Raw genomic sequence first — 17,005 nt, forward strand, 5'->3', positions numbered from 1 at the left:
AAGGATCCCAGAACCCAGTCTCAGAGCTTCCCTGCTTCACCCTTGGGAGGGGAAGGGGGGGCGGGCCCTGGGCAGGTGTGGGTCAGGCTTGAGTTCCACAGTTTTCTTTCCGTATATTTTGCTGCTGTGTGAACGCGGTACCTCTTCAGAAAGTGAGTCTGAATGAATAAGAACAGTACAAAGTGGAAGTAATTCGTTTTCGCATTTTACCCTAACTCAAGTTCTGATGTGACCTCCCTGGGCCCTCAGCTGCCGCCTCCAGCAGCTGCTCCAGGTTTGGGGCCCGCGTGGCCTCCAGGCACACAACACAGCACAGCCACAGCGCCCCCAGCTTCCTGCCTCCTCTCTGACCCACCTCCTGCCAGCTATGCCCAAGCAAGACCCAGCCCTCCATCTGCAACCCCAGATGGGCAAGCTGCTCACCCCCTTCCTGCCAACTGAGCATCCTAATTACGCGATAAATACTAATTGCCCGTGACGAGGGTCTTCCACAGCCACAGACCTTAAGCAAAGGCCCGCCTAACGAGCCTCGCCGCTAATTATCTGAGCTCACTGCTCCAGGATTTAATTAAACTTTGGCAGGAGAAAGCAATCCACGTCGGAGGAACGAGGAAACCGAGACCCCTTTCTCACAGGTGGCCTGGCACCCGGCTCCGAGTCTTCCTTCCAATCCCCTGGGGTTTTCCCCGTGATGCGCAGGAGCCACCTGGGAGAGGGGCCGTGTTTAGCCAGCACCTGCTGTGTGCCAGGCAGGTCCAGGCACCGTGGCATACGTCATCTCAGCCATCCTTGCGGTCACCGTGGGAACCGGGCCCCCACTTTACAGACGGGGAAACAGAGGGTCAGAGAGACTCAGCGACTGGTCAGTCGATCGAGAGAACTACGTCTGTGGAGGTACAGGCTGGAGGGCTGGGCTTATAGCATTGTTCTTCTAACCTGGACCTTGGGTAGTGTTTTGGCTTTCTCCCAAGCGTCCCCAAGCTATAGCTCACCTTACTTTCACATTTGTTTATTAAGAAAACAAAAAGCTGAAGAGTGTGATGCCTGGAGAGATTGTGATGTACACACAGCTACACCCCCAGACCCCACACTCCCAGGGTCACGGCCAGGAAGACATCGGAGCAGGGTAAGAGACTGCCCCTGGGCTCAGACTGCTTGATGCCAGTCCCAGCTCCATGTCCTGGTGTCTGCGGCTCTGGCCAGGCTACGTGTCCTCTCCACCAAAGATGTGTGGGTCTGGCGGCTCCCACTTGGCAGCCATGCACGGGTGTCTGCATTCCCTGTCTGGGACGCCTGCCTCCAACACCTGGGTCGTTCTGGAGACCAACCAGGGTCGCTATATCCTCTGCAGCTTCCTGGGAGTGTGTTTCAGTGGAAACAAATTGAAAATATCATTTCTGCAACTTAATTGGCCTTTATGATAGATTGAGAAGGGTGAGAAGTGTTGTTGGCAACCTCCAGGATCACACTTGTCAAAAAATAAAAGCAATTCCTTTGTCCTTCTTCTTGTGCTTTGCTCCCTGGTCCAGCTGAGATTCATTTTTAGGGACACTGGAAGCAACAGGTGGGAAATATTTTGGAGTTGCTTAAAACAACAACAACAACGACAACAACAATGCATCAAGGTCAGAGGCCCTGGAGTCACGGAAACTGAATTGGAATCTGTTGATCCCTGAAGGAAATGAGGGTGTCCGTGCCGGTGGCCCTGAAATGTCACAGAGTTCTGCTCTCTGGGAGTTGGGTGTGAGTTTTGGGGCCTCTTCCCGATTCCCTCAATGCAGCCCGCACTCTAGGTGGGCTCTCCTCCTGCCCCGCCCCGTCCCACCCAGGACCAGTCCTGGCCGCCCTTGCTTCTTTCTGGGGGAAGGAGGGAAAATTTCCCTCTGGGCTGTTCTTGGGTTGGTTGAATAATCAAATTAACATCATACAGATTAGTAGGAGGAAAAAAACAAATTTAATTATGTGTATGTGGGCATTTATGTGGCTACAAAGATCCCAAAGGCAATGGGGCAAAATAGGGGTACATGTCTTGAGCTATGAACGGGACAGGAGCCCGGGGCTTCGCGCAGCGAGTGGAGGGACTCACGTGACAAATGGGACGCTCGAATTAGATGTTTGTCCAGGAACACACAGGTTTTTCAGATAGAAAGTTTATCTCTGATAAAAACCCTAATTCCAATTAAGACCCCAATTTTCGTTCCTCTTGGTAGTTAAGGGAGGGGTAACATTTTCTCATCGGCCTGCAGGGCTTCGAGTGCTCTGCTCCAGATACTCTACATGTCAGAGCAGCACAGCTTGGGGAGGCCTGTCCGTCACTCCCAGGCTGCCTGTGCTTTGGCCTTGTCCCCAGAATCTCCCCAGTACCCACCCCATGCCCTGCTTCTGCTCACTCAAGAGCTCTCTCGAGTCCTGAGAGACAGAGTGTGTCTTGTCTCCTCCATGGAAGGCCGTCCCTCCCTCCCTGCCCTCTGCGCCCCACCCAGGTGCACACCGAGGCCGTGCCGGACAGGGTGAGAGCCGGGCCTTGAGTCAACAGACTCTGGGGTGCCTCTGACAGTGCTGAGCCTCACATCCCTCATCCCTGCAGGACAAAGCTACCCAGGCCACAGGGTGCTCCAGGGCTGGAGGGAAGAGCAAAGGGGAATTCTCCATGAGGGAGGGTGTCCCACAAAGTCAGTCACTTCTACACATGGGGCTCCTGGGTACAACCACGGACTCCCTCACCCCCCACAGAACCCTCACAGAACTGGGTCACTCTGTTAAAACACTTATGTAATCATCACAGTAACTATTGTTTATCTAACAATTGAGAAGGGAGGTTACTTAGCCTCTGGGAGCCTCCATTTCCTCATGTAAAATGCGGCTCATGATGCCCATTGTTTTGGGTGGTTATGAGGTTTTGAATAAAATAATGTGTTTAGTGCAGGGCCTGGTGTGTCACTGGCATAACTATAATCAAAGTAAACGAAGACGAAGACGGCTGACATATAGAGGGTAATACAGAGAACAGGGTGAACGGTAAGTTTCATGGACAGCGTTAGAAGGGCCTGGCGTGGCTCACATAGTTTCTCTTCACTGTTGTCTAGGGGGAACATAACTATTATCCCTTATTATATAAGAGGAAGCCACAGGTGGTGAACATTGGGGTTGCATCTGAACCAAATCCATTGCTTTGCCCCTGGTGAAGCAGCCCCTTGCAGAGGCCTGGCTGTACCTGCTTCAGCCCCATGAGGGTCCCCAACAGCAGGGTCTGCATCTTTGCTTCCACTGCTCTGCAGTCCCCCTGACCCACACACTTGATGCCCTGCTTGGTACAGGTGCCAGGTGTCCCTAGACTCAGCATCTATTTCTTGAACACTTTTTATTTGCCAGACATCATTCTTGGCTCCAGGGATATGAACTTAAAGTTCTGGAAATTAAAAAAAAAAAATTGAAGTAAAAAATGGTTAAAAAGAAATTGGAAAGAAATCAAATAGAACATCTAAAAATGAAAAATAAAGCAATTGAGATGCTCAGGGAAGAGGCTTCCAAGAGAAAACAGGACAAAAAACATATGTGCTTCTCCATTAGCATATTAAAGAAAACAAGCAACACATTTAAAATGGAGATAAGGTCCAGTGCATTTTCCAAAGCTGTATCAGGGTGAAGGCTGCTGCCACTCAGCTAATAAAAGAACATGAAACGGGGATCTTTGACTCACTTCCTTTCAAGGACTGATCACCAAGCCATCGTTGACAGGCAAGGCTGGAAGGCAAGGTCAGGTTTGAGTCACGTGATGCTGCTGTTTAGTAGCTGATCAATAGTTGGGTACACAGGTGCCCAGTAACAGGCCAGCTGCTTCCAATAGGCATCGATAGACACAAGGACTTGGGTCGCTTGTCATCTAGTGGCACTTCAATACCATCATTTCCAAACCTCCAATGAGTGTTAACAGCTCAAGAGATCTATAGTAACTGTCATGTGATATAAAAATAGCTGTGACTTCCATTTGGTAATAAAGTCACAGGCATATAATTGTGCTTTGATGTCTACATGCATAATAAAAGAAAAATGCTAAATTTTAGAGAATAAAGGATATAATACAGCTTCCCCACTGAAGGGAATAGGCCCCCTGAATTCTATCCATATGACTCTCAGGGTCCATATATAGGTTAGAGGTCTGGGCTCAGGGTGTCTGCGCCCTCTCTTCTGAGTCTGACATAGCTGACATCAAGATGCTGGCTGGGGCTGTGGTCTCATCGGGAAGCTCAACATGGGAACAATCTGCTTCCGAGCACATCCAGGTTCTTAGCAGATTTCATTTCCTTGCAGTTGCATTGCCGAGGGCCTGGCTTTCAGTGGCCAGGCTGCCACCAGGGCCCAGACACCACCCACAGTTTCATGACACACACACAGGCTTCCTCAACATGACTGCTCACGTCAAGCCAACACAGAGGTTCCGGCCTGCTAAGATGGACTCTGCTGTAATTCACATTTGCCATATTCTTTTGGCTAGAAGCAAGTCACACTGCACGCATGAGGGATTTACACAAAAGCATGGACACTGAGAGGTGGGAATTTGGGGGGGTTCACTTAGGGTCTATCTGCCCCAAAGAGGGCTGGGAAGAACCCGAATGACTACTTCCACACCTCCTCCTCCCACCCTCAACACAGTGTTTGTGATGGCGCACTACAGCGCTGTGTATATTTATCCCATGTCTTCTGATTTCACAGTCATTATTGCTGGGAAGGTGCTAGAAGGCACTAGAACTCTTTGGTCTATACATGGTATTGCTTGGGGTTCTTACAACGAGCATGTATTTGTGCACAATGTGATTATAATGTATAAAAACACAATTACAATGAAAAATTGTGTATACAGTGTGACTTAAACTACAAGATGCTTTCTCCACTTCTGGACCTTCCTGTGTACACACTCACACACAACAGGGAAGAAAGACTGGAAGGAAACAGGCCCAAATGGGAAGACGGATTAGTTTGGAGCAGTGATTACAGGATGAATAAATTTTCTTCCTTACACTTTTCTGTATTTTTCACAATTAGGGGACATTACTCTAATGATCAGGGGAAAAAAATGATTTGAAATGTATTTTAGATCCAATTTTATGACTAAAAATAAAGCAAAGCCTCGTTTGCCTTCTGCAGAAAGGCAATTTCCTGCTTGGGTGACTGATGGAGTGTCTGCTCCGAGAGCTCAGAGAAATAAATCAGATGTCAGCAGGGAACACACACACCTGCTCCCTCTCACACTGATGGAGAACAATTAACTCTCATCAGAACGTATCTGGCTTCGCCCCAGGACTAAATGTTATTTGAAAAAATATGGCAGCTTTCCCCCAGCACCGAAGAGCTACTGGACGGTTCTAGATAAACTGGGAAATGCAAAGTTAAACTGGGAAATGCAAGACTTTGTTTCGGCAGATTTGGTAAGCTGACGTGATCGGGAGCCAAGTAGTAGAACCTGTGGCTATGTGGGAACAAAGGATGTGTTTGCTCTCACTTTACGGCTGATCAGGGGCCTGGGGGGTCTCTGGACTGTTTGTGAAATTATAGAACTGGACGTGAGGAGCTTCTGTCACAGTCAGCTGATCGAAGACCATGTCTTAGTCCAAACAAATAAAAGTTAGGTTGTCCAAGCTCGCTGCAGCCCTGGAGAGAGAGCCGGAGAGCCAGAGCCGCAGGCGCATCGCAGCAGGTTGGGGGGGGGGACGGGGTTCGGGGGAGGTTGGGACAGTCCCTAGAGGGGCTGGGAGGGGCGTTAAAGAATTGGGGTCCAGGCCTGGGTGGATGCTGGGAGGCAGCAGGGGCAATTTGGTGGCTGAATATGTCAGTGCTGGTGCAGCGTAAATGAAGATGCTCAGGCTCCTGCGCTGTTGGCCTCTGTGGCTCTCACCTGCGGCCTTGAGTGCAGGAGGCGCTGGGGAGTGTGAGCAAGTGGGCACACCTGAGCCTGGAGGCTGAGCCTGGAGGTGCGGCAGAGGCTCTCGCGTGGAGAGCTGTGGAGAACGGCTCCGACAGGGAAGAGCGTCTAGAGATGTGAGGGGGCCCAAGTTGCTGCGCCCCTGCGGGCTCGTGTCCCCTGTGCACTCCTAGAAAACCTGTGGGCATGACGCCCCGGGCTCCAAGCTTCTCTTTTAAGCTGCCTGAACAGATGAGCCTGCCCGGCCTGGGATGGCGGCGGAACAGACGGCCGTCTAGGGGGAGGGTAAGCGGGGGTTCCAGCTGTCGGGGACACAGCGGCCAGGACTTCAGAAAGGAGCGCGGCTCGTCCTGACAGGCTGGGTGGTTGTGTCCGTGCGCGCACGAGCGGCCTTGCCCCACGTCCCGTTCGTGTGATGTCCTGGGAACAGGCTGACTGCGGCTCAGCAGGGTCGTTCTCTACTTTCTCAGCCCCGTTAACTTTACAACAAACACACCAGCCAACAGGAAAAATACTTGATACACTTTTAGCCTAGTGTCGGGCAAGTAAACGAGATCAGGCTTTCCTGCCCTCCCGCCTTGAGGCTGGATGAGGGATCCCTGCGGTCCTGAATGCAGGCCTGACGGCGGCACCTGGAGTGGGGTGCGGGCATGTGTAAGTGGGTGCACCTGGGCTGAGACTGGGCTTGTAAGGGCGGCGTCACGGGGACGCCAGCAGGACCAAGAGAGCAGAGAATAAACAGGAGAGCAGAGAAGCAGAGACCACCGCAGAAAGCCGGAGAGCCCAGATAGAGTGAAGACTTGCTGGGGGCTGGGAGACCTGCCAGCCTCCCGGCCCCACGGCACCCCTGCCTGCTGTGTCCCCAGTAAAATCCCAAAAGCCACCGAGGTCTCCAGGACTCTCCAGGACCCTCCTTTCCCCCGTCGGCTCGGGTCATAGACAACCTGCCCTGTGTCCTCCTGCGCACTGCACTTAGGAAACGCTCTCCTGATGGATGGGGAAAGTCTTCGGCTCTTTCCTACGGCTCCATTCTCAGAGATGAGACTCTGAGGGTGAGAGCTGTTCAGGGACCTTCCCTGTACCGCCGCCGGCTAAGCAGCCAGAGCCAGCAGCAGGCAGCTTTACATTTCTACTTCTTTGTTGTCAATCATCGCTCCTCACCAGTCCTAGGGCCAAACATCACGTTCATGCCAGAACTCTGCGTTGAATCTTAATACGTGTCTTGTTCTCTTCCAGGCTCTGAAGATGCAGCTGTGATGACAGGTGCAACCGGCTTCGAGGTCGCTGGAGTGATGCAGGTGAGAGGCAACTCAGCTCATACGTATCAGGATGTGGGACTTAGTGTGTGTGGAGCTCGTAACAGGGAGGGACGCCGTAGTGTGTCTACACAGGCATTCACGATGGCCACAAACTTGGTGGTTAAAAAGAAACGACTTTATTCTCTGTAGTTCTGGAGGTCAGAAGGCTTGAATCTGGGCGTTGGCAGGACTGAATTCCTCTGAGGAGGCGCCAGGGCTCTCCCCAACTTCCAGAGCATTCCCTGGCTCATGGTGCATTCTCCATCTTGAAGGGCAGTGAGTGACTCATTGTCCCTTCTGCTCCATCATCACATCTTCTCTGTCTGTTGTTTTCATGATGATTGGGCGTAGCCGGGTGATCCAGAGCACTCCCCCGTGTTATGATCCTTGACCATATTGGCAACGTCCTTCTTGTAACATGTTCATAGGTTCCAGGGACTACATGGACATGGTTGGGGGCGGGGTACTTTTCTGCTTACTGTAGATACCCAGCCTAGTGTGGGTTCTTTTGGAGAAGGAATTCTGACTTCATAGTAAAGCGGCAGCTGACACCAGGAGGGAGCGGGAGCCGAGCAGGGAAGTGTGCCAAGCAGAGCAGGCAGGTTGGGGCGGGGGAAGAGAGAGCACTGGTGGGGCACTAGCCCCAGGTCACGCTGCAGTAGTGCTCTCCCGACCTCAGGGGCTGCAAGAACACAGATTTCCTTCTCACTCAAGCTGCCCGTGCATTGTGCTCCGTGTTTGGGTTCTGCTCTGTCTTCATTGCAGGACCTGACGGAGCAGCCCTCTCAGCACATGGCGAGGTAACAAATCAGGCAGCAAAGCCACAAGATGATGCTGGAAGCATGTGCCTTCCTCTCGCATTTCACCAGCCAGAGCAAGTCAGGTCATGTAGCCAAGGCTGCCGTTATTGGGACAGGAAGTAGAATCCTCCCTTGGGAAGAGCAGTGAAGGATTGCAACAGCCGTGGACTAGTCCGGTCCAGGAGCCCGGAGAGCGAAATAAAATGTCGGGAGTGGCTTCAAGCTGGTGGGGTATTGCAGGCCTGATCATGGATGCCTTAAAAGTTAGTCGGCTCCGTAGAGACAAGAATAGGGTCTCAACCCAGTGTTCCTCAACCTTCTCTTTCATTATGACTGCCCCCCTGTAACATCTTCACGCCGCAGACACTCTATGTGCTGCATGCTTATTTGTGCTTTGTAGCCCAAAGCAGCAAGGTTATTTTTGGCCACCTAAGAACTAATTTTTACCCTTGTGGGAGGTATCGCTGCCTGTTGAGAATGCATGTGGTAACCCTGACCGCTTTGCAAAACGTTGCTTTGCAAACCTTTCAAAAGCTGACCTTAAATGTCTTACTGCTTTCGGGAGCCTTCTCCACTGAACGGTGGCTGCGCCGGGGACCTGGGAGAGTCCATTTAGCTTGGCTGTTGAGGAAAGACCTTCACTGGGTCTTTTGTGTTTCATTCCTTATGGCTTTTCCCTCTTTGGGAAACCCCAGCAACCTGTGTCAATGTACCAGGCCTGTGTCTTCTGTGCTCTGGTTTTGGAGATGAGCTGAGCTGCATGAATGGGGCAGACGCCAAGCGCAGGTCTAAGATCTAAAGACACTGGGCATGAGCTCAGTGCTTTGCTGATTTAATCGAAAGTCAGGTCATGTAGCCAAGGTCAAGTTCAATGAACATCGGTTGAAGACCAATTATGTGCCAGGCACTGAGGAGACACTAGTGGATTTAAAAAAAAAGCAGTGTTTGCCCTCAGGGGATGACAGATAGCCAAGATATGTGCGCCTGTGAGCTGATACTTGGCCGGGTGATGCCAGGTGGGTTGGCCGAAGGACGGGACACGCCTGCCCCAGACAGGACAGCTCTCCTCTCAGATTCGTTTCCTCATTGTCCTTGACTCAAGGAGTTGACTCTGGAGGCTCAGAAGTCAGGGGGTGATTGTCTAGATTCATCCATGTGGTTTTCTTTGTCAGTGGGTAGCAAAACCACCTCTCAAAGCAAGTTCTTTACCAAAATGGCACGTGGAACAACTCTGTTTCGGAGTTCTAAAACAGATTTTTAAAGGTTTTTCCTGTTTAAAGAAGGTGGTGGTTCAGGGGCAGAGGGGGCTGCAAGATAGGTTTTCAGATTTAAAGTCAAGTCCTCCCCGGCTGGCGCTGCACTCTGTGCCTTCTCCCTCACTCTACCCAGCCCCGCTGGCCCCGCTGGCCGGGGTCCCCTGGACACACCCACCAGGGTCGTCTCAGAGGTTCTGCACTTAACCTAGGGCTACTCCACTCTGTTCAGCCCAGAGCATTCTCCTGAGGAGCACCCTGCCCTCCGCTCCGCCCTCTACTTTCACCCACTCTTCATCACGTGACGATGAACATGCATTTAGTTTGCCTTCCCCGCTTCAGTGTAAACGCCGTGAGGGCGGGGGCAGCTTTTGCCCACCACTCTGTTCTTGCTGAGAAGGGGCCTGCCCGCGGGGTTCTGGGCATTTGAAATGATTCTGTCGTTTTATTATGACTTAAGATTATTTTACCACCCACTTTTTTTTTCCTGAGACACTTTCCATAAAAAACCCTCTGTAGGGCCTCCCCGGGTGGCGCAGCGGTTGAGCGCCGGGCTGCGAGGCAGCCTGCAGCCTCTGCAGCGCTGGTTCGTTCCCCAGCCGCTGGCGAGGGGCCCACACACACACACAAAAAGCCTCTGTAGGTAACACACTGTTTTATTTTGTGGCGTCTGTGTGTTGAGCCTGTGCCCGCATTGGAAGTGTGGAAGTTTAGAATCACTCCGTCTGTGCTCTTCTCACTCAGGAGGGTTACTGGGAATGCTGGTCCTGTGCTCAGAACCTCCACCGAATCTGTTGTTGCTTCCTCTGACAGCGGCCTAACGTGCCCAGGTCACCAGGCCCTGCCTATCCTCTTTGGCTTTACCAGTTCTTTCCTCCTGCTTCTGTCCAGACCAAGATTCCCTGAATGACCTTTTCCAGTTGGACTGGCCTCTTGCAAGGGCCTTAGAGCCCAGAAAGACCTATTAGTGCAGCTTGGTTTCCCTCCTCCCAGGTTAGCTGGCTGTGAGCTTTCTAAGGCTGGACTGCTACTCCCAGACATTCTCACCACATCTACAGAACATACAATTAAGATGGTTTCTGCCCTAGTTTAACACAACCCATGCTTTGTCCTTTTGATGTTTTTATTCTGTAGGTTTTTTTGAACGGTAGCGTTTGGTAAGCACAAAATCTGGAGGAAAGGCAATTATAAAATGATTGTATTTTCCAGTTGGCAGCTGTGAGTACAAAGGAGTACAAGGCCCTGACAATCCATGTACGTGTAGGCGTGCACACATCTTTAAGCACACTGGATTGAGGGGAAAAACCCGGCTGTCACGCCGTCTTTCACTTAGGTTAAGAAGGTTCAGTGTTATCTGAGGATATGTGAATGGGAGCACTTCAAAAAAATCACCCATTTGTTAGTGATGAAGGATATTGAAACTGAAAACTCAATGACAGATTCAAGTAGCTGCAGAAGAATCAACTCGGAAACACTCCGTCAACTAGTTCCAAATCCAAGAATGTGTAAAGACTGAACAAAAGGTTTAGAAACATCGCTACAAAAGCCAGGCGGACGTGCAGAGACGGGAAGTCTAGCAAACACCATGCTGAAACGTGCTATTTTCCATTTTAAGTATGTAACCTGGTTTTAATCATTTTCCAGAAATGCATCCAAATTAGGAGGGAAAAAAGCCTTTAGGAAATACTAAGGCTAAAGTCCCTTTATTCTGTGTGAGATCAGGCCTGATTCCCGGCTCTGACCCTCGTAGCCCATCGTGTCTGAGCAAGAACGAGGACAAAACACCCACCAGACTTAGCCTCTACGCCCCCCGCCTTTACTGTCTCATGGCCACTGCTGGACATGGGACTGTCTGCCTTTTTCTTTCGTGCATGTTGAAAAATGCCCAAATGTGCCTGAGGTGGCTTTAACACTTCATTTTCTGATGAAAAAGAAATACATAGAGCCACTGGTGTCCCCAAGCTTCTACAGAAACATGCAGGATACTAAAGTCACAGCACAGAGTTTTAAGACCAGGAACTCTGGTCAGGGTGGGTCCGGTAGACAGCTGCTCGATGCAGTGGGCAGGAAGGCCTCGCCCGCGCGGAGCCCAGGGACCAGGGACGAGCACATCTGGAGACAGACCAGCCCGGGGACAAAGTGAGAATCAGACACGGGGGTGGGATGGAGAGCAAAACAGTCATACTGAAACATCCCTTCCCAGAGAAAAACTCCCAATGACTCCTCGCTGTAGTGTTTTAAAAATGCAAAGGCTGCCAGAACAGGTTTGATTCCTAACCGCTCCAACAGGGCTGCAGATGGCCTGAGCTAGAGAAAGGAAAATAGGAGCGTGTGAGAATCAAAGGACGGAGGCGGAGGGCCTGGCCAGCACCAGCGCCGCCAGCAGCTCACTTCTGGTCCGTGCAGAAAAGTCTTGTTTAATGGGGATGAAAACCATCACTTACAAAAAGAAATGAGCATAAGTTGAAGTATTTATAAAAAGATTTATACCAATCAGGCCTTTAACATGTAAAAAGTAAATCTGTATTTGCAGAGTTAAATATATGAAAATACAAAAGCAGACTGAATTATCAAAAAGAAAACATTTTATTTATATCACTAAATACAATTAGTTTCCCTGATTATAACCCACCAAGAGCGTCGCCTTCAACAGGATGGTCTGGTCACGCGAGCAGCCCCAGCCTCTCCGTGTGTACAGACACACACTAAAGTCACTGGTCTCGGAAAAAGCAGAGCTGAGCAAGTTAAATTAATGTCTGTCTAGAAACTCTTACCATTTGAAGGAAATCAGAGGATGATTTAGGTAGCAGAATACTCGTATAACTTAGGGGGTTAAAAGCTCGTAGTGATAAGTCATCTTGTGCACTCTTCTCAGGCGCCTGACCCTTCTGCAGAGCCCAAGCCTGGAAAAAGCCGGCTGGTCACGGAAACACTGGGCTCAGCTCACTTGCCGTGTGGCTGGTCATGATGCATTTCTGGCGTGTAAGTCAAGAGAACAATCATAACCCAGAGGTGAAGCAAAGCCTGAAGAGAGAGAACAATTTGTGGGTTGGCAGATCCATCGACCTCACCAGGGCCCCGCGGTGCGGTGGCGAGGCCAGGAGCTGCGTCTCAGCTCTGCTCCTGCCACCAACCTGCGCCCGTGACGCTGCAGGGCTCAGCACAGGCTCACCGGATAGTAAGGCAGAAACAAACGTACAATCAAATGAGCTCAATGTGAGGCAGAGTAACAGATGTGATCCCTACAGGCTTCTCTGTGAGGAGGAAGGTCCCTCACACGACGCACGTGTCCACACATGGAATCCACTGGGCGACCACACACAGAGCAGCTTCATAAAAACTGCTACACCCCCAAGAAGTTGGCTGGAAAGGTTTTTTAGCACAGACTTAGGGCTGGGGTTTTGAAAGCGGGTTTAGCATGAATTAGCGAAGAGGAGATGGGGAGACACTGTTGACAACATAGTGTCAGGTTTAGAGGTTGACTGGGGTCAGAGTACAGGCCTCCAGGGGTAAATCCCACTGACCCCCTGGCGGTGCTGGGAGGGACGAAGGTGGCGGGGGCCATTGTTGTGTGTCTGTGGTGTCACTGCCCCGGGACAGACAGTGCCCCTGGTCATGACCTCCAGCACCTGGGAAATGACCCCCCAGGTGGGCTATCTGCTCCAGGTCATTCAATTTCCTGTCCGTCTTCTGTTCTCCCCATTTCTCTCTTCTTAAAATTTTATTTCAAGGAGTAACTCTTCCCTCTAGTGGACCACAGGAAGATTTCCAAGTATGATTTTATCTCTTTTCAAGACTTGAGGTCCATTTAGAAAAGAAAGCAAAAGTCATGGAAAGAATTTAAAGCAACTTTACATCAAGATCAAAACGAAAACAACTGTTTTGTACAATATATCAATCAAGGAGCTTAAAAAAATGGAGGTAATTCTATTAAATTGTATTGAAGTTAATTTTATTTGCAAGAAAAGCTCTTGAGCAATTTATATTTCAGACAAAATGAATTGTCTACTTGCACCATAATGGAAGAAAAAACCTTAATGAGCAAAAATAAGTCCTATTTCAAAACTGTGCTCAACTTTTACTCAAAAAGGTCAGCAGTTGAAAAACGAAATAAAAATAAACAACAATGCGGCTTTTTCAAACAAGTTACTTACCATGTATATAATTACAAAAACCCGGGCTATGGGGTATCTTCGGAGAAAAATTCCCAGGCGGATGCTGTGCAAACAGTGGTGGGGAGGGAAAGACAAGAGTTATTCTCACAACTGATCCCCCTGTGGTCACATCTAACAAGACTCTAAAATTTCACTCATTTAAACAACGTGGCCACCATACCAGGAGAACTTTAAAAAACAGATCGTTAAATGATTACTTGAAACAACTATACGAGGGCCACAGTAATAACTACTTCCATCACCATTTGGGGCTTGGCTATTAAACGTCAGCAAACACTTTCTCTTAATTCTTTGGCTACACTTGGAGGAGGCAAAGTTAGTGCTGCTCTGCATCATTTTTTAGGAGCTAAAGCAGTTAAAAAGATGAGGCAAGTGTGAACATGTGAACTGGGGAAAAAAGTTGGCCAGGGATTAATCTGCAAACGGCTAATCCAGGCGCTTTTGCAAGGACGCCTGCTTCCAAAAGGCACAGAACTCTCGGAATGCCAGTGAACGGGCTAAGAGCGAGAAGCAACATGATGTCCGGACCTTACTGCTCTTCTCTGCAGGACGGCTGTTTGCACAGGCAGACACACCTTCCTGCTAAGCCTTGCCTTGCATGTGGGTTCCCTGAGAATTATGATGTACATTAAAAACAGCCTCACACAGATGTGCTTAGCAACCTGGAGATAACAGCCTCTAGGCCTATGGCTTTGGGAGCCGTAGTAAGTCCTTATTTTTAAACACCATAGCTCTATTCTGACACATAAAGGCAAGAAAGCATTGCTCTATTATGCAAGAATTCATTAAAATTATTTAATTATAAACACTAAAAGGCAAGAGTTTAGCATGTTATTTAGACATGAACTTTATCGAGGACTATTAAGACATTTAAAAAATAAGGCAGATGGGCCTCCCCTGGTGGCGCAGCGGTTGAGCGCTGGGCTGCGAGGCTGCCAGCAGCCTCTGCAGCGCCGGTTCGTTCCCCGGCCGCCGGCGAGGGTCCCACAAAAAAAAAAAAAAAAAAAAGGCAGATGCCTGCGAGTGTAAAAAATTTATTTAAAAATACACAGTATACAAAATGCTATTTATGTAGTATACATAAAATACATACTGAGCACTGTGGGATAAAACATTCAAATGGATGTACTTCTATGAGAGAGGTTTTCTCAACCATGAATTTTTAAATAGTTTATTCTAGAAAGAGGAGAAAGGGTGAGGGTTAATGATGTTCAATAAAAGAGACACTGGCAGACCTTTTGAAGTAATTTCAGGACACTGAAAGACCATGAAAGGAATAAGGTAAATGTCATTTTAATTATCAGCGCCGCCGAATGGGCCTGTGACCTGCGATGGAGACCCCTGAAAAAGGCACACAGCAGCAGACGGCCCCTCTCTCACGCCGCCGGCTTTCTTACCTGAACTGGTCGATGGAACTAGCAGCTTTTCGGACCTTTCCATACATTCCCACCAGGTTAGCTTCCGAGTCAGTAAAAAGAACAGGGACGTTTCGCAGACGTGTGCCTGTTTTAAACAAGAAAAGGGCGAACTGATGTAGATACCAAAATCACCTTTCTGACAAAATTGCAGCTGAACATATTTTATGCTACACAGGAATGAAATGCTCAAGGCCAACTTTCTAAGCATTACATTCGAAGCGAAACCATAAAGAGAAGATAAATTAGAGAACATATCTAAAGTTGCACATCCACAAAAATCAAAATTTAAAAACTAAGAAAATTATTTCTCCATGAAATCAGTAAATCGAAGTCTACAGATACTTGGTGTTGATGACTCATAGGCCCCTCCGTCCCGTGCTAGCTGCACCCTTCCTACAAAGCTGAGGACTCCTAAACTCTCATCTCCAGCCTGGACCACCCCCTTAACTCCAGACTCGTCCAACTGCCTATTTCATTTCTCCCTGGATGTTAAACAGACATCTCAAATTTAGTACCCCCAAAAATATGATCCAGATTTTCTGTTCCCGGCCAACTTACTCTTCCTGCAGGCAACAACCCCATCCTTCCATCTGGTCAGGCCAAAAACCTTGACTCCTTTCTTTCCCTCAAACTCCCCATCCAATCTGCCAGCAAGTTCTGTTAGTTTCCCTACAACATAAATTCTGAATCCGCCCTACAACCCCCACTGGCCTGAACCACTACCACCTCTCACATGCATACAACAGTTCCTCCCAGCTCTCCCTGCCTCCACTGGCAGAAATCTGCATTCTGTTCTACAGAGCAGCCAGAGGCCTCTTGTTCAAATTCATGCCCACAGTTACCCCTTTTAGGACCCTTCGGTGGTGTCCCACGTCAGAGTTAAAAGTCCATATTCAAGCCAAACAGCCTCCTCCGTGTTCTCCGTAATCACCTGACATTGCTCTCCCCCTCGTTCTGCCTACAGCTGCACCTGCCTGTTCCTACAACACTCCTGCCTCAGGGCCTCTGTCCTGCTTCGCTCTGAACAGGTATACACGTGAACACTTTTCCCGTAGCCCGCCTCACAGTCACACTGCCCTAACCACGTATTTGAATTATAATCCCGTCTCCACACCTGGTACCCTGAACCTCTCGCTCCTGCTTAATTTTGCTCTGCCCCATATCTCACCACCTCACATAATCCACTTGTATTCCCCACCTATACTCCCCGAAACACCAGCTTGTCAGGCCTGCGGGTAGAGGGGTTGGTTTCCTGTTGGCCTCTGAATATCTAATGCCTACAATAGTACTGGTACCCAAAAGGCATTTAGTAACTACTTGTCTTTAAATTGGCCCAGCAATTCTATTTCTAATAATTTATATCCTGAGAAAATAAAAGCTGTGTACCGAGGGTATTTTCTTCAGCACTGCTTGTATTAGTGATAAAAATGGTACAATCTAAATCCCCAACCACAAGGAATTGATTAAACAAATGATGGTATTTCCATTGACGGATTTCTATGAAGCAATACATAAATTACATGAAATATATTATGAAAATATATTACAAAAATTTAAATTATAGGTACTACATTTATAAGGAAAAACTGAGAGAAGATGATCCAAATTGTCTGATTTCAACTGCCCCTCTTACGTATTTCCTTTCACAGCAACTATATTATTAAAAATATACATATAACATGTATTTTTTAAGTTAAAAAATTTTTTTAATTTAAGCAACAAAACCGTGGTATGTTAAATGACTACTATGCAGACTATGAAGTCCTAAAATTAAATATCTAATCTATTGAAGCTTAAACTAAAAATCCTTAATACCTTTTTATTATGTATTTTGGACATCTATTTTAATTATAGACCATGGATATGCCTATGTGACTATGTATTAGCTGGTAATACCTGAAATTACAGATTGCAAGATTATTAAATTGCATCAAAATTCCCAAAGTCCTTCCCATATTATTTGCCTCTTGAATTATGAGCTTAGCCAGCAATGTCCTGTTAAATGTTCTACATATTTCAATACAGTTTCAGTCCTCAGGCTCCTCTCTAAGGGACATTCACGAAACCATCATCCAGCTCACTAACCACCACAAACAGCGAGCACATGGCCCAGGCCTCACACTAGGAGAAAAGTGCATTCT

At 48.6% G+C, this 17,005-nt stretch overlaps 1 protein-coding gene across 7 annotated transcripts in view; it reads right to left on the minus strand.

Annotated features, from left to right (window-relative positions):
• Positions 1–11,734: 11,734 nt before the first annotated feature.
• Positions 11,735–17,005, minus strand: part of GOLGA5 (golgin A5) — a 62,390-nt gene continuing 57,119 nt past the window's right edge. For all 7 annotated transcript variants that reach the window (XM_054692805.1, XM_054692804.1, XM_037504018.1 and 4 more), the window contains 3 exons: positions 14,844–14,949; positions 13,426–13,489; positions 11,735–12,295 (listed from right to left, as the gene is read on the minus strand). In XM_054692805.1, coding sequence (XP_054548780.1) covers positions 12,215–12,295; positions 13,426–13,489; positions 14,844–14,949 — 251 coding nt within the window. In that variant the 3' untranslated portion in view covers positions 11,735–12,214. The remainder of the gene's footprint in view (positions 12,296–13,425; positions 13,490–14,843; positions 14,950–17,005) is intronic.

Source organism: Talpa occidentalis, unplaced genomic scaffold, assembly GCF_014898055.3.
Source record: "Talpa occidentalis isolate TD23 unplaced genomic scaffold, MPIMG_talOcc4v2.1 talOcc4.11, whole genome shotgun sequence".
Taxonomy (NCBI): domain Eukaryota; kingdom Metazoa; phylum Chordata; class Mammalia; order Eulipotyphla; family Talpidae; genus Talpa; species Talpa occidentalis.